This window comes from Sphaerodactylus townsendi, linkage group LG17, assembly GCF_021028975.2.
Source record: "Sphaerodactylus townsendi isolate TG3544 linkage group LG17, MPM_Stown_v2.3, whole genome shotgun sequence".
NCBI classification, from domain to species: Eukaryota; Metazoa; Chordata; class Lepidosauria; order Squamata; family Sphaerodactylidae; genus Sphaerodactylus; species Sphaerodactylus townsendi.
This window is the reverse complement of record NC_059441.1, coordinates 16,512,410-16,532,776: the sequence shown is the minus strand read 5'-3', so window position 1 is coordinate 16,532,776 and position 20,367 is coordinate 16,512,410. Positions and strand designations below refer to the sequence as shown.

At 57.1% G+C, this 20,367-nt stretch overlaps 2 protein-coding genes across 2 annotated transcripts; both read left to right on the top strand.

Moving 5' to 3' along the window:
- Positions 1-1,619: 1,619 nt before the first annotated feature.
- LOC125446191 (semaphorin-6D-like) lies at positions 1,620-4,690 on the top strand. The gene is made up of 4 exons (XM_048519746.1): positions 1,620-2,002; positions 2,716-2,893; positions 4,237-4,327; positions 4,674-4,690. The coding sequence occupies exons 1-4, from the start codon at positions 1,944-1,946 to the stop codon at positions 4,688-4,690; spliced, it is 345 nt and encodes a 114-aa protein (XP_048375703.1). The 5' UTR covers positions 1,620-1,943.
- On the top strand, positions 4,215-9,961 carry LOC125424699 (semaphorin-6D-like). Its single transcript, XM_048482115.1, has 5 exons — positions 4,215-4,327; positions 4,859-4,978; positions 7,110-7,198; positions 9,458-9,675; positions 9,813-9,961. Exons 2-5 carry the CDS (start codon positions 4,924-4,926, stop codon positions 9,946-9,948), a joined length of 498 nt encoding a protein of 165 aa, XP_048338072.1. The 5' UTR covers positions 4,215-4,327; positions 4,859-4,923; the 3' UTR covers positions 9,949-9,961.
- The last annotated feature ends 10,406 nt before the right edge of the window (positions 9,962-20,367 follow it).

The following is a 20,367-nucleotide window of genomic DNA, read 5'->3' as shown; positions in this document are numbered from 1 at the left end:
GGGTGGGGGGGGGGGGGGGTGGGGGGGGGGGGGGGTGGGGGGGGGGGGGGGTGGGGGGGGGGGGGGGTGGGGGGGGGGGGGGGTGGGGGGGGGGGGGGGTGGGGGGGGGGGGGGGTGGGGGGGGGGGGGGGTGGGGGGGGGGGGGGGTGGGGGGGGGGGGGGGTGGGGGGGGGGGGGGGTGGGGGGGGGGGGGGGTGGGGGGGGGGGGGGGTGGGGGGGGGGGGGGGTGGGGGGGGGGGGGGGTGGGGGGGGGGGGGGGTGGGGGGGGGGGGGGGTGGGGGGGGGGGGGGGTGGGGGGGGGGGGGGGTGGGGGGGGGGGGGGGTGGGGGGGGGGGGGGGTGGGGGGGGGGGGGGGTGGGGGGGGGGGGGGGTGGGGGGGGGGGGGGGTGGGGGGGGGGGGGGGTGGGGGGGGGGGGGGGTGGGGGGGGGGGGGGGTGGGGGGGGGGGGGGGTGGGGGGGGGGGGGGGTGGGGGGGGGGGGGGGTGGGGGGGGGGGGGGGTGGGGGGGGGGGGGGGTGGGGGGGGGGGGGGGTGGGGGGGGGGGGGGGTGGGGGGGGGGGGGGGTGGGGGGGGGGGGGGGTGGGGGGGGGGGGGGGTGGGGGGGGGGGGGGGTGGGGGGGGGGGGGGGTGGGGGGGGGGGGGGGTGGGGGGGGGGGGGGGTGGGGGGGGGGGGGGGTGGGGGGGGGGGGGGGTGGGGGGGGGGGGGGGTGGGGGGGGGGGGGGGTGGGGGGGGGGGGGGGTGGGGGGGGGGGGGGGTGGGGGGGGGGGGGGGTGGGGGGGGGGGGGGGTGGGGGGGGGGGGGGGTGGGGGGGGGGGGGGGTGGGGGGGGGGGGGGGTGGGGGGGGGGGGGGGTGGGGGGGGGGGGGGGTGGGGGGGGGGGGGGGTGGGGGGGGGGGGGGGTGGGGGGGGGGGGGGGTGGGGGGGGGGGGGGGTGGGGGGGGGGGGGGGTGGGGGGGGGGGGGGGTGGGGGGGGGGGGGGGTGGGGGGGGGGGGGGGTGGGGGGGGGGGGGGGTGGGGGGGGGGGGGGGTGGGGGGGGGGGGGGGAGGGGGCGGGGGGCGGTGGGGGGGGGGGGGGGGGGGGGGGGGGGGGGGTGGGGGGAGGGCGCGGGGGGGGGGGGGGGGGTGGGGGGGGGGGGGGGTGGGGGTGGGGGGGGGTGGTGGGTGGGGGGGGAGGGGGGGGGGGGGGGGGGGAGAGGGGTGGGCTGGGGGGGGGCGGGGGGTGGGGGGGGGGGGAGGTGGGGGGGTGGGGTGGGGGGTGGGGGGGGGGGACCCTGACTGGCCCCCCTGCCTTGCTGGGGAGCGAGGCGCCTTTGACAGCCCCGCAGAAGCTGGTTGCCTTGGCTGCCGGCTTCTGCGGGGCTTTCAAAAGGGCCTTGCCCCCCTGCCTTTTGGCCCAGTCCTCCACAATATTTTCTGTTTCTTATGCGGCCCCATGGAAAAAAATAATTGCCCACCCCTGGACTAGAGTAATCCTGTTTAAGATTGTGCCATTTGTGGTTTTGGTAGCCCTGTGTGGATAGCAGAGGCCCGTCAGGCTCGATGTCTCAGCCTTACCTGGCTGTAGAAGCTCAGCAAATCACATATTCAAATCACATATTCTACTGTATTTCTCTGTGGCCTTTTCCAGTTCTACCAACTATCACTCACCACACACCTGATACAACCTGGGCCGCATCAAAGCACCTAGCCAGCATCTTTCAGAACAAACACACACACACACACCCCCAATCGGCTTTTTTTCCCCCTTTTGGACCATGATTGTTTCCCCGGCTCTTGCGAAATTCTTGCCTTTCTTGTTAACTTTAAAAAAAAAAAAATCTGGAAAAAAAATGTTGCTTTCATTTCAGACCTGGTTGCTGTGCAAAACACGGCCCAACAGAGGCTTACAAAACCTCCATTGATTTCCCAGATGAAACCCTCGCTTTCATCAAATCTCACCCTTTGATGGATTCCGCCGTCCCGTCTGTCATCGAGGAGCCCTGGTTTACAAAGACGAGGGTCAGGTAAGGGAGGCTGCATGCGGGGATGGAAGGCACAGCTGCTGCACCACCCAAAACGCAATTCCAGCTGCAACAGGGCCTTTGTGTGCTATGGCTAAACACGGGCTTGTGGCCGACGCAGCTGCTCCTGCTAGGGACTTATCTGTGACCAGCACAAGACCGGAGCAGGGCTTGGGAGACAGAGAAGTACCATTCAGTGGTTTTAACACAACAGAAATTTGGCTATACCTCATTTATTTATTTCATAATATCTCGCCCTCCCCAGCCAGGGCCGGGCTCAGGGCAGCTAACGCACATATTTTAAAGTCTTAAAAACACCATATTGATAATGAGAACATTCCAAAGTATATCAGTTTCTCAGTTGGCGATTTGAACGCCTTGCTCACTTTGACCCAGCGTGGCGTAGTGGTTAAGAGCAGGTGCGCTCTAATCTGGAAAACCGGATTTGATTCCTCATTCTTCCACCTGAGTGGTGGAGGCTTATCTGGTGAACCAGATGTGTTTCTGCTCTCCTGCATTCCTGCTGAGTCTCCTTACAGGAGAGAAAGGTGGGGTATAAATCCAAACTCTTCTTTTTTCCAAAGAGAAATGGGGGTTTTTTCTTCTCCTCTTTGAGCATTCCACTCCCACAGACTAAGCAGTACAGAAAAATTATGGATAAACAGTCTGGAAGAGGCACGGGACACTACTAATCTCAAATGTTTTCATCTCTACAGGTATCGGTTGACTGCAATAGCTGTGGACCGCTCTGCTGGCCCACACCAAAACTACACAGTCATATTCGTTGGCTCAGAAGCTGGAGTGGTGCTCAAAATCTTGGCAAAGACCCGGCCTTTTTCTCTGAACGACAGCGTCTTACTGGAAGAGATTGATGCCTACAATCATGCAAAGTATGTATTATTTAATGAGAACTGCTGTCAGACGTTTTTATGACGTCCTGTTTCGTCTGAGTCATTTCCCTTCCTTCACACCTGGCTTGGAACGGTTCCCTCCTTGGCAGATGCTTCCTGATGGTTATCAGAATGCACGGAAGAATTCTCTAGAGCGGGGGTCTGCAACCTGCAGCTCTCCAGATGTTCACGGACTACAAATCCCATCAGCCCCTGCCAGCATGGCCAATTGGTCTTAACTTTATATTATCAGCACTATGGTTCTTTTAATGTTGACTGTCTTTGCTGTGCCTAAGTTTTAAAGAACAACCTTGTTTATATGTCAATAAAGGTTCCATATTGTACTGTATAAACCCAGGGGAAGGAAGAGGGGCGTGGGGGGGGGCGATTTTCCAGCCACATTTTTTTTTAATGGCCACAGCCCGGGGACATTTGACCCCGTATGTCCCCCTAGGTCCATGGTGGCGAACCTTTGGCACTCCAGATGTTATGGACTACAATTCCCATCAGCCCCTTTTCGATCCACAGCGCAGCTAAAAATTTTGTGCCCCCCCCCTCCAAATTGCTCTGTGTTCACGTGCCAGTTGTTCCTCAGCTAGATTTGAGGCCCTAAAGCCGTGGTGGCAAACCTACGGCACTCCAGATGTTCATGGACTACAACCCCCAATTGGCCATGCTGGTAGGGGCTGATGGGAATTGTAGTCCATAACATCTGGAGTGCCAAAGGTTCGCCACCACTGTCCTAAGGCAGTGGTGGTGCCAGCATGGCCTATGGGAATTGTGGTCCATGAACATCTGGAGTGCCATAGGTTCGCCACCACAATCCTAAGGAATGACTCCCTCCCCTTTTCGATCCACAGTGCAGCTGAAAGTTTTGTGGGAGCCCCCCCCCCTCCAAATTGCTCTGTGTTCACGTGCCAGTTGTTCCTCAGCTAGATTTGAGGCCCTAAAGCCATGGTGGCGAACCTACAGCACTCCAGATGTTCATGGACTACAATCCCCAATTGGCCATGCTGGCAGGGGCTGATGGGAATTGTAGTCCATGAACATTTGGAGTGCCATAGGTTCGCGGCCACGGCCCTAAAGCATTGCCATCCACCCCTGGTTGTCATGAGCACGTTGAACCTCACCCTATGACAAAGGTGAAGTTACGGCCCCGTGCGCAACTCTTTGCGGAAGAGTTCTTATCCTGAACGTGATGGAAGAATAGATTTAAGTCTGGCAGAAGTCATCAAACTGAATTATGACATGTTGAATATCTCCCACCCCCCACCCTGGGTCATTCTGACTCACAGATCTTGAAGCAGTACCAACAAGTAATTTGTTTGTTTGTTTTCCCTTCCCTAGTTGAACACCTTAGAGTACGATGGCGAGGAAATCAGCGGTTTGGCAAGATGCCCGTTCGATGCCAGGCAAACCAATGTTGCCCTCTTTGCCGGTAAGAATATGTTGTGTCATGAATCCCAATCATGGACAAGGCAATTAAATGCATTGGAATAAAGGTAGTGCACATTCGCAACTGCCCTAAATATGTTTATCTTTTCACTTGTGCGTCATTGTGCAAACCAAAAAAAAAACCCCTCATGCTGTCAAACTCCAAACCATTTTTCTGTTCCATGAGCCATGCAAGCAATTTTAAGGCTCCATAAGATTTAGACAGGAAAGCTCCAAGTATTACCCAAGAGATTTTACTTGGTCTATTTATATGTCCATTGGTATGTCGCTGGATCCAAGTCCAGACCCGTGATCTTTCTTAACACTCAGCAATGCCCAGTCTGTTGTAGAATCTGACAGTATGTGAGAGAGCCGAATGGTCTCTGCCCTCAAGCTTGTGTCTAGAGACCATAGTAGCCACCCAACGATACATATGCTGGCCATTTCTGTGCCTAAGCGACAATACTACAAATCAGCATTAGTGCAGGATTTGTGAAACTCCTGCATGATATTGAAACCATGGCTATTCTTGCAGATGGCAAACTGTATTCTGCAACAGTCGCGGATTTCCTGGCAAGCGACGCTGTTATCTACCGGAGCATGGGTGACGGGTCCGCACTGAGAACGATAAAATATGACTCCAAGTGGATTAAAGGTGCTTTTAAAATTTATCGTTGTCATTATCATCATCTTACAGTTTTGTTAAATGAAGGATGTATTTGTGTGCGCATTATTAACTGGGGCAGGGTATTCCAAATCACAGCCGGAAGGTAAAAGGACATAAAACACAGAACTGCTTAAAATGCATCTTCAACATTTCTCAGTCTAAAAACAGACTATCAACTGGTTCTGGTGGGTTTTCCAGGATGTGTGGCCGTGGTCTGGTGGATCTTGTTCCTAACGTTTTGCCTGCATCTGTGGCTGGCATCTTCAGAGGTGTATCACAGAGGGATGTCTGTTGCACAGGGTGTAACACCTCTGAAGATGCCAGCCACAGATGCAGGTGAAACGTTAGGAACAAGATCCACCAGACCACGGCCACACAGCCTGGAAAACCCACCAGAACCAGTTGAATCCGGCCGTGAAAGCCTTCGACAATACATTAGACTATCAAATGTTGTTGTTGTTTGTACAATGTCTTAATTAACAAAAGGGGAAACAGAAATGGTTTTATCTGGTACCTTAAAGAAAATAGGGTAGGCACCAAGCATGCCTCAAGAGTTCTGGTCGCCACATCTCAAAAAGGATATTGAAGAGATAGAAAGAGTGCAGAGAAGGGCAATGAGGAGGATTGAGGGACTGGAGCACCTTCCTTATGAGGAGAGGCTGCAGCGTTTGGGGCTCTTTAGTTTGGAGAGGAGACGTCTGAGGGGGGATATGATTGAAGTCTATAAAATGATGCATGGGGTAGAAAATGTTGACAGAGAGAAATTTCTCTCTCTCTCATAATACTAGAACCAGGGGGCATACATTGAAAATGCTGGGGGGCAGAATTAGGACAAATAAAAGGAAACACTTCACGCAACGTGTGATAGGTGTTTGGAATATGGTGCCACAGGAGGTGGTTATGGCCACTCACCTGGATAGCTTTGAAAGGGGCTTGGACCGATTGGTGGAGGAGAAGTCGATCTGTGGCTACCAATCTTGATCCTCCTTGAACTGAGACTGCAAATGCCTTAGCAGACCAGGTGCTCAGGAGCAGCAGCAGCAGAAGGCCGTTGCTTTCACATCCTGCATGTGAGCTCTGAAAGGCACCTGGTGGGCCGCTGCGAGTAGCAGAGTGCTGGACAAGATGGACTCTGGTCTGATCCAGCAGGCTAGTTCTTATGTTCTTAAGAGGAAAGGTACACCCAGGTAAGGGGCCATCATTGAAAAAAACCCTGTTTGTGTCTTGTTTGTGGAAATGCAGTCCACAGTTCTTTACCATTAGGGGTTTGTTATATCAAAATCTGGGAACTGTCTTCAGGTTTCTTCCTTTCAGCCAGAATAACACGCTTCTGCATCCCCATACCTCCGGTCCTCTTCTAGATCCTGGGGTGGGGGGATCCCATCCATCTCAGCCACAGTGTTTTTGTCCAAGACTGTAGCGTGCCTCAGTGTCCCGTGAACTCCCAAGCCCAGAGCCCATTTTTCAGCTTTTCATTCGGCCTCAGACTGAAAGCTTTTCCCACCTCCGCCCAGTCAAACAGATTGATGAACGAAATCGGAGTCACAAAGACCTGAACTGTAAGACAATTCCCCCGGAGGGTTTTTTTTTTTACAGTCCATTACCCGACATTAAAGCCCTCTGCTTTCGTTTTAAGCTTGACTTCATCTGTAGCTGGATGTCCTAAAGTGCTTTGAGTTGCCGAGTTCGCTCTTGAGTCTATACGAAACCCACCACAAAGCCCTTTGGCAACCGTGACGGACAGATCACGGCAGAACGGCCCAACAGTAGCCTGTTTGTCAGCCACGCGGCTGCGGCGCAAACACCTGTAACCGAACCGTGCGTGTAACCGGAGCAGCGGCCTGGGGCAGCCCAGTCCCACAGTACAGAGTGATTTTGATGCAATTCTTTCAGCCTCTTTCGAGGATCAAACCCGGGATACTGTGATGCTCTGACATACTGGAGAGCTACTGCCTGTTAGAATAAGCCATACCGAGCTAGAGGGATCAGTGACGGCATTGTTCCTCTTAGGAGAGCATAGTATAATAAGCAACATGTCTCTTTCTGGCCATGCATAGCCCTGCAATGCTTTCCCCTCCACGAGGGAGGCTCTAACCCCCTTTCTTCGTCCACCTTCCAGAGCCCCATTTCCTCCACGCCATCGAATACGGGAATTTTGTGTATTTCTTCTTCCGAGAAATCGCAGTGGAGCACAATAACTTGGGCAAGGTAAGAGCAAATACAGCTGTTTGTTGCGATAAGCGGTGGAGTCTCCGGGTGATTTGTAGAGGAGTAAAATATGCTTGTTATGGAGTGCCTTGCCCTGATTCCTCTCTACAAGGACTGGGTAAAAAACAAATAAGCAGGTATTTTCATACGTCTGATTGCTAAGGGAGCTGGTGCAACGAAACCTTTTTTCCCCCTCCCTCCTTCAGAAAGAGTACAGAAAGCCAAGTCTGACATATTTACCCTGAAGTCCTAAACAGCGACACCGTTCTAAATCTGTTTATGCCGATGGAATTGGAGGGGGTGTGGTTCTGTTTAGGATTACAATCCCCAGAAACCACCAAAATAGCACTAAGGACGCTCTCAGACCCTTTCCCCAAGTCTTCATCGTTGGGTATTCAGTTCAAGAAACATAAAAGGCACTTGAGTGTCTGTGAAACCTCCACCGCTGCCCCGTTAAATGCATGCTACAAAACGGTGCCCTTTTTCTTCTGAGTACCTCCAAGGATTAATTTGTGGCGCGGCTGCCGTGTGATTATTCTGAAATCTGGTTTTGACGCCATAGTGCAGTGATGGCACTCGGAGCCCTCTCTGTGGGCACGCGAACACAGAGTTCGTCACCCCCCCCCCCACACACACACACACCTAGGCTGGCCTGGGTCACTGAGCATGACGTGCGCGCACCACGATGAGCAAGGAGGACTTGGCTGGCGGGCCTGGTGCCTGTGCTCTGGGTGGCTGCTGCCTGGGGGGGTGGGGAGGGCGGCGCAGAGGAGGCAGAGATGCTAGAAAGGCACAGAGAGGTGAGCGCGGGACTTGCTGGAGGCTAGAGCAGGCTGGCCCCTGTTCAAGCGGGTGGGGAGGAGGAAGAGGGAGCCAACCGGTTTTTTCTAAACTAAAACCTCAGCATTCAAGTTAAATTGCTGGGTTGGCACTCTGCGATAAATAAGTGGGGTTTGGGTTGCAATTTGGGCACTCGGTCTCAAAAAGGTTCGCCATCACTGCCATAGTGTATTCTCTAAGCATGTGCAAAGTGTCTTTTGACTGCTAAAGCTAGCTATGCAGGTGCGATGATAAAGGTTTGTTCGTATATCTATCCATGGGTTTTTAGCTACAGTCTGACTTTCCCACCGGGACCCGAAGCAGATTACAAGTATAATTAAAAAACTTTTTTTTAAAAATTCAATCAGTAAGCAGATGACAAAACACGATAACATTTGCAAGCCTGATTTACCCCACAGGCCTTCGATCTTTTTTTTTCTGCTAGCAATATGGCTGTTAGAGAAGAAAAGTCCTTGTAGATCTGTGGGTCTCTCTCTCTACTGGCTGGCGACAAAAAATGCATGCAAGCACAGGAGTTCAGTAAACACCTATAAATCCTTGGTTGGCGCCTACTTTAAGTGGAGAGCCGCTTTCAGAAGGGAACGGAGGAACAGAGGGCCAAGACCACATCTCTCCAAATGGCTTGCTGCCAAAGTTCTCAGTACCACATAGACTGCCTACTCCCCATCGTCTTTTAGGCCCCTTCCGCACATGCAGAATTTATTTATTTATTTTATTTATTTGTTAGATTTATAGGCCGCCTCACCCCCGAAGGGCTCGAGGTGGCTCACAATATAGCTGTTCTCAGTGACAGCAAATAAATACAAAAATATAACTTAACCCCATTAAAACCTGGTAGCAGCAATTACTTAAAATGAATACAAATTAAAACAACAAAAGTTGTTAAAAACAGGCGCCCGATCAAAAGGCCAGAGAAGGAGGGGGAAAGGCAGGGCCCGAGATGGAATCAGGCCCACCCAAGATGGAAAAACAGGCAGCCTCAGTGGGGGGCGGTAGAACCGCGGCCAGCCCCCCCCCCCCCAAAAAAAAAGCCCGGTGGAATAGCTCCGTCTTACAGACCCTGTGGAACTCACCAACCCAACAGGAGAATAATGCATTTTCAATTCATTTTCAATGCATTTTGCAGCTGGATTTTACTGTGCGGAATAGCAAGATCCACTTGCAAACCATCGCGAAGGTGGATTGAAAGTGCATCATTCTGCATGTGCGGAAGGGGCCATCGTTTGGGGAAGAGTCAGACAGCCCCAATGAGAGGGCCACATTTGGCCCAGGAGCCACTAGTGGCTGATCAAACCACCTTTCTGGATGTCACAACCTGCTTGCCAGTTCCTCGTCTGCCAAGCCACTCTCAATGTTGGAAAGCCACAAGGCACCCCCAAAGGGCTGCTCACTCTGCAGACTCTCCCTTTTCCCATGCAGGCGGTGTATTCCCGCGTGGCCCGCATATGCAAAAACGACATGGGCGGCTCTCAGCGAGTGCTGGAAAAACACTGGACTTCGTTCCTGAAGGCCCGCCTCAACTGCTCCGTCCCGGGAGATTCGTTCTTCTACTTCGACGTGCTGCAGTCCATCACGGACATCATAGACATCAACGGGGTCCCCACGGTCGTCGGCGTCTTCACCACGCAGCTGAACAGGTGAGAGGCGAGCCGGCCGTCTTCAAAAAGGAGTTCTCTGGCGTGGCGCCACGAAGCCCGGCGTGGCCCCTCATTCAGCTGGGATCTGGCAACAGCAGGCTTTCCCCCCCACCCCACCCTTCTATTGTGTTTTGCAGCATCCCCGGCTCCGCGGTGTGCGCTTTTAGCATGGAGGACATTGAGAAAGTGTTCAAAGGACGATTTAAGGAACAAAAAACCCCTGATTCTGTTTGGACAGCCGTACCTGAAGAGAAAGTGCCGAGGCCAAGGTAAAAAAAAAAGAGAGAGAGAGATTCACAATCCAAACTCAGCCTTGGCAGACCAGTGGCTATTATAGGTCAGTGTTCTGACTTGCTGACCGCTCTGGGCAGCTTTGAATGGAAAGACCCTTCTCTTCCCAGCATGGTGTAGTGCAGGGGTCTGCAACCTGCAGCTCTCCAGATGTTCATGGACTACAATTCCCATCAGCCCCTGCCACCATAGCCAATTGCAGAGTCTTCATTAGAGGTCCCCCTTCCAAGTACCGACCTTGCTTAGCTTCGGAGATTTGATGACATCAGCCTATACCAGGCCATCTCTATGAATACCAGTAGAGAGTGGAATGGGACCACCCACAAACAGCAGGGAGCTATCTGTTGGGGAAAATAAGAGTACGCAATCCAGCCACAATGGGAGCCCAATCAGGACTGGGATCCTGCCTGCCCAGTCCTGAATCTCACAGATCAGTCCTACAGAGCATTTGCACTATAATTTCCATATTGTTGAGCTTCTGAACAAGGCGAGTAGGAATCCATTCCTCCAGCCCAGAGGTGAAAATGTCATGCTATAGGGCCGTGGTGGCGAACCTTTGGCACCCCAGATGTTATGGACTACATTTCCCATCAGCCCAATTGGCCATGGTGGCAAGGGCTGATGGGAATTGTAGTCCGTGAACATCTGGAGAGCCGCAGGTTGCAGACCCCTGGTGTAGTGGTTAAGAGCAAGTGGAGTCTAATCTGGAGAACCGGGTTCGATTCCCTTTTCTCCCCATGAGCAGTGGTCTCTTATCTGGTGAACTGGATTTGTTTCCCTGCTCCTACACAATGAACACAAACAGGTGTGCGGCGTGAAACTAATTAACCCAGGAAATAGCGCAGCACACCGGTGTGCATCGCTATTTCCTGGGTTAATTAATTCCCTGCTCCTACACACAAAGCCTACTAGGTGCCCTGGGGTTGGTCACAGTTCTCTCAGAACTCCCTAAGCCCCACCTACCTCCCAAGGTGTCTGTTGTGGAGAGAGGAAGGGAAAGGATGGGGGGGGGGGTAGTGGGGATGGGGGTGAGGGGGGGTGAGGGGGGGGGGGGGGTGGGGGGGGGGGGGGGTGGGGGGGGGGGGGGGTGGGGGGGGGGGGGGGTGGGGGGGGGGGGGGGTGGGGGGGGGGGGGGGTGGGGGGGGGGGGGGGTGGGGGGGGGGGGGGGTGGGGGGGGGGGGGGGTGGGGGGGGGGGGGGGTGGGGGGGGGGGGGGGTGGGGGGGGGGGGGGGTGGGGGGGGGGGGGGGTGGGGGGGGGGGGGGGTGGGGGGGGGGGGGGGTGGGGGGGGGGGGGGGTGGGGGGGGGGGGGGGTGGGGGGGGGGGGGGGTGGGGGGGGGGGGGGGTGGGGGGGGGGGGGGGTGGGGGGGGGGGGGGGTGGGGGGGGGGGGGGGTGGGGGGGGGGGGGGGTGGGGGGGGGGGGGGGTGGGGGGGGGGGGGGGTGGGGGGGGGGGGGGGTGGGGGGGGGGGGGGGTGGGGGGGGGGGGGGGTGGGGGGGGGGGGGGGTGGGGGGGGGGGGGGGTGGGGGGGGGGGGGGGTGGGGGGGGGGGGGGGTGGGGGGGGGGGGGGGTGGGGGGGGGGGGGGGTGGGGGGGGGGGGGGGTGGGGGGGGGGGGGGGTGGGGGGGGGGGGGGGTGGGGGGGGGGGGGGGTGGGGGGGGGGGGGGGTGGGGGGGGGGGGGGGTGGGGGGGGGGGGGGGTGGGGGGGGGGGGGGGTGGGGGGGGGGGGGGGTGGGGGGGGGGGGGGGTGGGGGGGGGGGGGGGTGGGGGGGGGGGGGGGTGGGGGGGGGGGGGGGTGGGGGGGGGGGGGGGTGGGGGGGGGGGGGGGTGGGGGGGGGGGGGGGTGGGGGGGGGGGGGGGTGGGGGGGGGGGGGGGTGGGGGGGGGGGGGGGTGGGGGGGGGGGGGGGTGGGGGGGGGGGGGGGTGGGGGGGGGGGGGGGTGGGGGGGGGGGGGGGTGGGGGGGGGGGGGGGTGGGGGGGGGGGGGGGTGGGGGGGGGGGGGGGTGGGGGGGGGGGGGGGTGGGGGGGGGGGGGGGTGGGGGGGGGGGGGGGTGGGGGGGGGGGGGGGTGGGGGGGGGGGGGGGTGGGGGGGGGGGGGGGTGGGGGGGGGGGGGGGTGGGGGGGGGGGGGGGTGGGGGGGGGGGGGGGTGGGGGGGGGGGGGGGTGGGGGGGGGGGGGGGTGGGGGGGGGGGGGGGTGGGGGGGGGGGGGGGTGGGGGGGGGGGGGGGTGGGGGGGGGGGGGGGTGGGGGGGGGGGGGGGTGGGGGGGGGGGGGGGTGGGGGGGGGGGGGGGTGGGGGGGGGGGGGGGTGGGGGGGGGGGGGGGTGGGGGGGGGGGGGGGTGGGGGGGGGGGGGGGTGGGGGGGGGGGGGGGTGGGGGGGGGGGGGGGTGGGGGGGGGGGGGGGTGGGGGGGGGGGGGGGTGGGGGGGGGGGGGGGTGGGGGGGGGGGGGGGTGGGGGGGGGGGGGGGTGGGGGGGGGGGGGGGTGGGGGGGGGGGGGGGTGGGGGGGGGGGGGGGTGGGGGGGGGGGGGGGTGGGGGGGGGGGGGGGTGGGGGGGGGGGGGGGTGGGGGGGGGGGGGGGTGGGGGGGGGGGGGGGTGGGGGGGGGGGGGGGTGGGGGGGGGGGGGGGTGGGGGGGGGGGGGGGTGGGGGGGGGGGGGGGTGGGGGGGGGGGGGGGTGGGGGGGGGGGGGGGTGGGGGGGGGGGGGGGTGGGGGGGGGGGGGGGTGGGGGGGGGGGGGGGTGGGGGGGGGGGGGGGTGGGGGGGGGGGGGGGTGGGGGGGGGGGGGGGTGGGGGGGGGGGGGGGTGGGGGGGGGGGGGGGTGGGGGGGGGGGGGGGTGGGGGGGGGGGGGGGTGGGGGGGGGGGGGGGTGGGGGGGGGGGGGGGTGGGGGGGGGGGGGGGTGGGGGGGGGGGGGGGTGGGGGGGGGGGGGGGTGGGGGGGGGGGGGGGTGGGGGGGGGGGGGGGTGGGGGGGGGGGGGGGTGGGGGGGGGGGGGGGTGGGGGGGGGGGGGGGTGGGGGGGGGGGGGGGTGGGGGGGGGGGGGGGTGGGGGGGGGGGGGGGTGGGGGGGGGGGGGGGTGGGGGGGGGGGGGGGTGGGGGGGGGGGGGGGTGGGGGGGGGGGGGGGTGGGGGGGGGGGGGGGTGGGGGGGGGGGGGGGTGGGGGGGGGGGGGGGTGGGGGGGGGGGGGGGTGGGGGGGGGGGGGGGTGGGGGGGGGGGGGGGTGGGGGGGGGGGGGGGTGGGGGGGGGGGGGGGTGGGGGGGGGGGGGGGTGGGGGGGGGGGGGGGTGGGGGGGGGGGGGGGTGGGGGGGGGGGGGGGTGGGGGGGGGGGGGGGTGGGGGGGGGGGGGGGTGGGGGGGGGGGGGGGTGGGGGGGGGGGGGGGTGGGGGGGGGGGGGGGTGGGGGGGGGGGGGGGTGGGGGGGGGGGGGGGTGGGGGGGGGGGGGGGTGGGGGGGGGGGGGGGTGGGGGGGGGGGGGGGTGGGGGGGGGGGGGGGTGGGGGGGGGGGGGGGTGGGGGGGGGGGGGGGTGGGGGGGGGGGGGGGTGGGGGGGGGGGGGGGTGGGGGGGGGGGGGGGTGGGGGGGGGGGGGGGTGGGGGGGGGGGGGGGTGGGGGGGGGGGGGGGTGGGGGGGGGGGGGGGTGGGGGGGGGGGGGGGTGGGGGGGGGGGGGGGTGGGGGGGGGGGGGGGTGGGGGGGGGGGGGGGTGGGGGGGGGGGGGGGTGGGGGGGGGGGGGGGTGGGGGGGGGGGGGGGTGGGGGGGGGGGGGGGTGGGGGGGGGGGGGGGTGGGGGGGGGGGGGGGTGGGGGGGGGGGGGGGGGGGGGGGGGGGGGGGTGGGGGGGGGGGGGGGTGGTGGGGGGTGGGGGGGGGGGGGGGGGGGGGTGGGGGGGGGGGGGGTTGGGGGGGGGAGGGGGTGGGGGGGGGGGGTGGGAGGGGTGGTGGGGGGGGTGGGGGCTGGGGGTGGGGGTGGGGGGTTGGGGGGTGGGTGGGGGGGGGGGGTGGGGGTGGGGGGGGGGGGGGGGGGGGGGGGGGGGTGTAGTCCATAACATCTGGAGTGCCAAAGGTTCGCCATCACTGCTATAATCTGATCTTGTCAGACCTCAGAAGCTAGGCAGGGTGGGCGTTTGAAAGGAGACCACCAAGGAAGACTTTGAAGAGGAAGTCAATGGCAAAACACCTCTGCTTAGTTGCCTCGAAAACCCTACCAAAGGCTCCTTCCATACATGTGGAAAGATGCACTTTCAATCCACTTTCAATGCACTTTGAAGCTGGATTTTACCGTGTGGAATAGCAAAATCCACTGACAAAAAGTTGTGAAAGCGGATTGAATGTGAATGATTCAGCATGAGTGGAAGGGTTAGCCTGCGACTTGCTGGCTCTTGACACGCGGCCAGAGGTGGGATCCAGCAGGTTCTCACAGGTTACTAATTATTTGTGTGTGCCGAGAGGGGGTTACTAATGGGTGATTTTGCCACGTGATTTTTGCCTTAGTTACACTCCTCCTCTCAGCAGTAGCGCGCAGAACTTGAAGCAGTCTAGCAGGAGGTGCACCGGCGTGCGTGGCAGCCTGCGCCTGCGTGCATTCGTTTCCCGCCCAAGGACCGGTGCAGCGGCTGCGTCCTTGCCACAGCCCCGCCCAGGAATGCCCCGCCCCCGGAATGCCCGCCCCCGCCCCGTCATGCTCGCCCAGCCCCATTGCTGCTACGTCACAGTTTGAATCCCACCACCATGGGAACTTGTTGCTAAAATTTTTGGATCCCACCACTGCACATGCCCACACACATTCTGCATGCTCAGGTATGAAGAAGAATCATTTATAAACCTGTTGATCATTTAGCAGATCCAGTTATGTATCCTGTCCTTTAGCTCACTGGTATTTAAGGGGAGTAGCCAGCTTGTTGGGGGAAAGTGTAGCTGACCGGGAAAGGCAACGGCAAACCACCTTGTCAAGCATGTCTGCCTAGTCAACGTCATGCCTAGTCAACGTCATGCCTAGTCAAGTCAGCAATGGCCTGATGCTTGCTTGGGGAAGTATCTTTACCTTTTTATTTAAGTAGAGGCCACCGGCCATAAAATATTGGCTGCATATACATTTTCTAGTGGAATCCAATAGCTATATTCCCTCTCTGTTATCAGATCACTTCATTTCACAATGGTATACTTTGATCTTTAGAAAGGTTGAAGCTATTGGTTTCCCCTTGGAATCACTCCTTATGCTCACAAAGGTGGAAGCCTTTAGACTAGTTAAAAATAGGCTCTTGGATCTTGATTTTCATAATTTGACTCTTGCTGCCAAGACAACCTGTTCTCCGACTACATTATTAATCCCATGCGAGCGTGGAATTATGGCAGCATATCTTCGTCTGCTGATTAATCCCACCCAGAGGAGAGCCTTGGCTACTGCAAGATGTAATGTGTGGCCATCAGCTCTGCTGGAGGGAAGATTTAAGAATATGGAATGTTCTAAAAGAGTTTGTTCATGTGATATGACTACGGTTGAAACACTTGACCATTCTTTGTTTCTATGCCCTAAATACAATAAGATACGCATGAAATACATGAATTCCATTTTCTTGCAATGTTCTCAGTGGCATTAGTGTTATAAGATACCCAATCTCCTGAACAGCTCTGATGTGCTCTTTTGTGAAACTGTTGCAAATTTTATACTGGAAATTAGTAGTTTTAACTGCATTTCTTAACCGTGTTTTGTTTTAAAATTTTGTCCTGTTTTATATGCCAATAAAGGCTTGTGTTGTTCTGTTGTTGTAAGTGGAGGCCACCATTTGGCCACATGTGAAACCACAGTGGCATCACAGCAATGGTGCTGCCATCATTTTCTGTCCAAAAATTCAGAGGGAGAGGAGAAAAGATAGAAAAGAATCAGGAGAGAGAGAAAAAACCCTAGTCTTCATGTGGAGCATAAAGCGGTAGAGGTAGGGTGGACTGAGCCATTCCAGGTGGCAGGAAGGAAGTAACTTTTTCCAGTATTTCACTGTGTTCAACCAACTCACAAGCAAGGAAAAGGTGAGGTTTTTTTTTTTAAATAAACATTTGCAGGGACTCCTCTACATGGAAGGTGATTTCAAAATAGCCTCCTCCTCCTGGAACTTGAAAGGGTCTTGTTTGCTGTGAATTCGTCCACACTTAGGAAAGCAAGAAAAGAAAGAAGGATGGATAGAGCAAAAAATTAAAAGGCAGCATCGTGCTGCTGTTTGGCCTTTAACTGGCGGTCCCAAATTCTGAATTGGTGAAGAGATTAGATTCGTCCTTAAAAGAAGAAGAGTTTGGATTTATAACCCACCTTCCTCTCCTGTAAGGAGAGTCAAAGGAGCTTACAAACCCCTTTCCCTCCGTGCGACAGACCGCTTGTGAGGCAGGTGGGGCTGAAAGCATTCTGAACGAACTGTGACTAGCCCAAGATCACTCAGCAGGAGTGTAGGAGTAGGGAAACAAATCCAGCTCGCCAGATAAGAGTCTGCCTCTCATGTGGAGGAGTGGGGAATCAAACCCAGTTCTCCAGGTTAGAGTCCACCAGCTCTTAACCACTACACCACTAAATCCAGTCCTGTTTGGAGACTCTGTTTCAGGTGCTGCCACCAACTGAGGGTAGATATGTGAGGATCTTCTTGGTCACTGCACCAAAACTTTGGAACTTCCTCCCCAGGAATATCAGACTGACTCCCTCAATTGTTGAGTTCAGCCAGGGGGAAAGACTTTAACGGTTTTGTTTGATATTCCATCTTTAACTTTTATTACTCCCCACCCCGCCTTTTTTTGCTGTTGAGACACACCTGGCTCATTTTTATATGTTTATATATTCTATTTAATTGTTTTAAACATTTTATCTAGAGTTACATTTTAAACGCTTTTGATGTTTGAAATGTTTTGAGGTTTGCTGCCTGAGGGACCCTGAACGAGGTGGAAAGGAGAAATAGAAATGTTTTAAATAAATAAACAGCTGGAAGTTCACTCCAAGTTTATCAGTGACTGTATTTAAGAAGTGCTGACTCGGCCTTCTGTCTCTGTGCAAAACGCGTTTGTGAACCACACGTATTTCAACAGTCAAGAGGTGATAATTTCCAGCTAAGAAAGTTATCGCACCATCATGGGTTTCAGGAAACATCTTTTCAAATTGTTGTTGAGTTACCTATCTAAGGACTCAGCTTGACTTAAAGAGAATCTGAGATATCAGTTTCTTCTGAAACATATGGCAAACAGAGCTGGTTTCCTTCCCCACGAGCTGGGATCTTAAACAGGGTCTGAACTGTGGTTGAGGATCTTGGCTTGTGGAGAAAACAACTCCAGTTAGTGTGGTGTAGTGGTTAAGAGCAGGTGGGCTCTAATCTGGAGAACTGGGTTTGATTCCTCACTCCTCCACCTGTGGCAGAGGTTTATCTGGTGAACCAGATGTGTTTCCGCACTCCTACATTCCTGCTGGGTGACCTTGGGCCAGTCACAGTTCTTTGGAGCTCTCTCAGCCCCACCTGCCTCACAAGGTGTCTGTTGTGGGACAGGAGGGGACAGGAGCTTGTAAGCCATCTTGAGTCTGAAAGGTGGGGCATAAATCCAAACAACAACAACAACAACAATCCAAACACTCCTCCTTCTCCCTGCTGCTGTTGCTGTTGCTGTTGCTGTTGCTGTTGCTTCTTCTTCTTCTTCTTCTTCTTCTTCTTCTTCTTCTTCTTCTTCTTCTTCTTCTTCTTCTTCTTCTTCTTCTTCTTCTTCTTCTTCTTCTTCTTCTTCTTCTTCTTCTTCTCCTTCTCCTTCTTCTTCTTCACACCCATGCATTCAGACAACCGGATTCAGACAAAGATTCTGAAATGAGAATATTCCCAATCAAGCTTTGCTTGCAAGGGAAGGAAGGGGCACGCAGGACACAGCATGAGAAGCGCTGGAGAACAAGGCATGTTTGTGTTGACGTGGACAAGCAGAGCTTTCTTGCGGCATCAAATGAAGCCAGTATCAGACTCATTAGTCCTGCCCACTGAATTTGCCTGAGCTCAGCCTGGCCTCCGCCCGGAGCTCAAGGGAGCTCGCATGAGGTCATGCCGGATTCCGCCCAGACGGGGAAGCTACTTGGCACAAGACCGCGCGGGAGACTTCTGGGCCATTAAAACCTGACCCGAGAAAGATGCATTTTTAACTGTTAATGATGTTTCTGCATTTCAGATCCAGCCGCCCAGAACTGATAGGCTGCCCTCTTTGCCAAGATTGATGAGCAGCAGGAGCTAATAGACACTAATGATTCCTGGCATTTTCTTTCTGCTATCCTTCGCCCTGACAGTCTCCTGTGATGAAGCATCTCACATTAAATTGCTAATGAATAAAGTGTAAACAAAACCCGAACGGCTAACCTGGGCAAGAAAGGAGCAGCGCTGCAGGCCGCAACTAAACTTGCAGGCCCAGGAAATTCTCGAACGGGAAGGAAACAGGCTCTTAGGGGGCAGAGATCACGGCTACTTGATCCAATCAGCAATGGGGAAACTGCGCAAAGAGATAGTCTGGTGACTACAAGGGTGTGGATGGAACAAAGGAGTTTCCCAGTTTGAATTTCACATCATCCACACATTCACTAGGTGGCTTTAGACAACCTGCTCTCCCTTCAGCACTAACTCCAAGTCTTCCACCGCAATAGAGCAGTGGTGGCAAACCTTTGGCACTCCAGATGTAGTGGACTACAATTCCCATCAGCCCCTGCCAATTGGCCATGCTGGCAGGGGCTGATGGGAATTGTAGTCCATAACATCTGGAGTGCCAAAGGTTCGCCACCACGGCAATAGAGGGATAAGAGATCCTGGTAGCTTGAAGCTTGGTTTCTGCTCAAGAACCAGCACGGTATGGCCCATGAATCAAACTGAGAGAAGGACACATTAGAAAAGATGGCTCCAAGAGAAGATCACATGGGGTAAATGCTGGACAAATATTAATCGTGGTTGAATCATTAAGGTAGGAGGAAGAGGAGAAGAAGAAGAGTTTGGATTTATACCCCACCTTTCTCTCCTGTCGGGAGACTCAAGGTGGCTTACAAGCTCCTTTCCTTTCCTCTCCCCACAACAGACATCTTGGGAGGTAGGTGGGGCTGAGAGAGTTCTGAGAGAACTCTTTGGAACTCTTGACAGTGGGATTAATAATCAAAGGTGGGTTGTCTCCCTTGCTGGAGGTCTTCAGACATGGGTAGGAGAATCAAACTTTGTACTTCCATAAGTGAGTTGGGGGTTGGGTAAGGTCGTCTATATGAAGGCCCATTTGAAGTCTAGGATTCTGGAGAGTTCAGGAGCAGATGACTCTTGATTGTGCCGAGACAGGTACAAAGGGGTCAAGATCTCGAGGAAATCACACGGGATGGTGATCGTTCTTCTACTCTGCTTACGATTGTCGCAAGCAAATTTGAAGGATCGTAAGTGGAGGCAGAATGCCAAACTGAATAGGCCTTTAGACTGATCCAGCATGTCCAAAATATCCATTCTCTGTTGCAAGAAACAACCCCTTAAGCCTTTCTTTTAAAAAAACATTATTATCCATTTCCTTTTGAAGGATAAACCAAGTGATGTGATGTGATGTGTGAACGCGGTGGGGGGGATGGTAGGTAAGTTAAAGATGATCTTGAACGCTCTTCAGGGGTATCTTCTGATCTCCCCTGCCGTCCCTCAGGAAAAGAAGACACGGACAATGTCGTTTCAATGGGTTAAAACCTTTGGCCCACGTTTTGCACCTCATACTGTTTACCTGCATGCACAACTACTACCTGGTTGCTCTTCCTTGAATGCATCAACGTTGTCTTAGCGTTGTAGAAATATGTCAGGTCAGAAATAACAGTATCAACACATTGGAATTCCTGTATATTTCCTTCTTCCGGGGAAGATACTGTTTCTTTGTGGAGTGTCGTTCATTATGAAAGCGTGCGTAATATCCTTTGAGATTGGTTTATTTTAAAATGATGCATATGGGTAAACAGCATTAAAATTCCAGAGGATAAATCCATTATTGTAATATGAAGCTGGTGCGTGACCACATACAGAATCTAAAAGGAGAGCTGTCGAATCGGCTCATCCCTTGTTGAGGCTTAAAGTTTTGATCTACTGTGGAAGTCGGCGGGGGGGCTCCGAGCAGGCTGCAATGCTACAGGATGCATGTGCTGAGAATTCCAACAAATGACTGCATAATACAAAGAGTTGTTGAGATGGAGAACCACAATGCAATGCAGACCTGGAATCACTTCTTGTTTGAAAGACCAGAAAGCAGCCAACAGTAACCATGTCTGGTCTTCTCGGCAACAGCCCCATGTGTGGGTTGGAAGCTGCTGCTCCTGTTCCTACACAAGAAGAAGAAGAAGAAGAAGAAGAAGAAGGAGGAGGAGGAGGAGGAGGAGGAGGAGGAGGTGGTTATTGCTTTCACATCCTACATGTGA

What these genes read in the sequence shown, in the direction of transcription:
- LOC125424699 (XM_048482115.1), top strand. Translation starts at nt 4,924, where the DNA reads ATGGGTGACGGGTCCGCACTGAGAACGATAAAATATGACTCCAAGTGG. An exon ending in AGCACAATAACTTGGGCAAG is followed by an intron (nt 7,199 to 9,457) that starts GTAAGAGCAAAT and finishes TTTCCCATGCAG; the next exon opens with GCGGTGTATTCCCGCGTGGC. An exon ending in TTCACCACGCAGCTGAACAG is followed by an intron (nt 9,676 to 9,812) that starts GTGAGAGGCGAG and finishes TGTGTTTTGCAG; the next exon opens with CATCCCCGGCTCCGCGGTGT.
- LOC125446191 (XM_048519746.1), top strand. Translation starts at nt 1,944, where the DNA reads ATGGATTCCGCCGTCCCGTCTGTCATCGAGGAGCCCTGGTTTACAAAG. An exon ending in TTTACAAAGACGAGGGTCAG is followed by an intron (nt 2,003 to 2,715) that starts GTAAGGGAGGCT and finishes TCATCTCTACAG; the next exon opens with GTATCGGTTGACTGCAATAG. An exon ending in CCTACAATCATGCAAAGTAT is followed by an intron (nt 2,894 to 4,236) that starts GTATTATTTAAT and finishes TCCCTTCCCTAG; the next exon opens with TTGAACACCTTAGAGTACGA.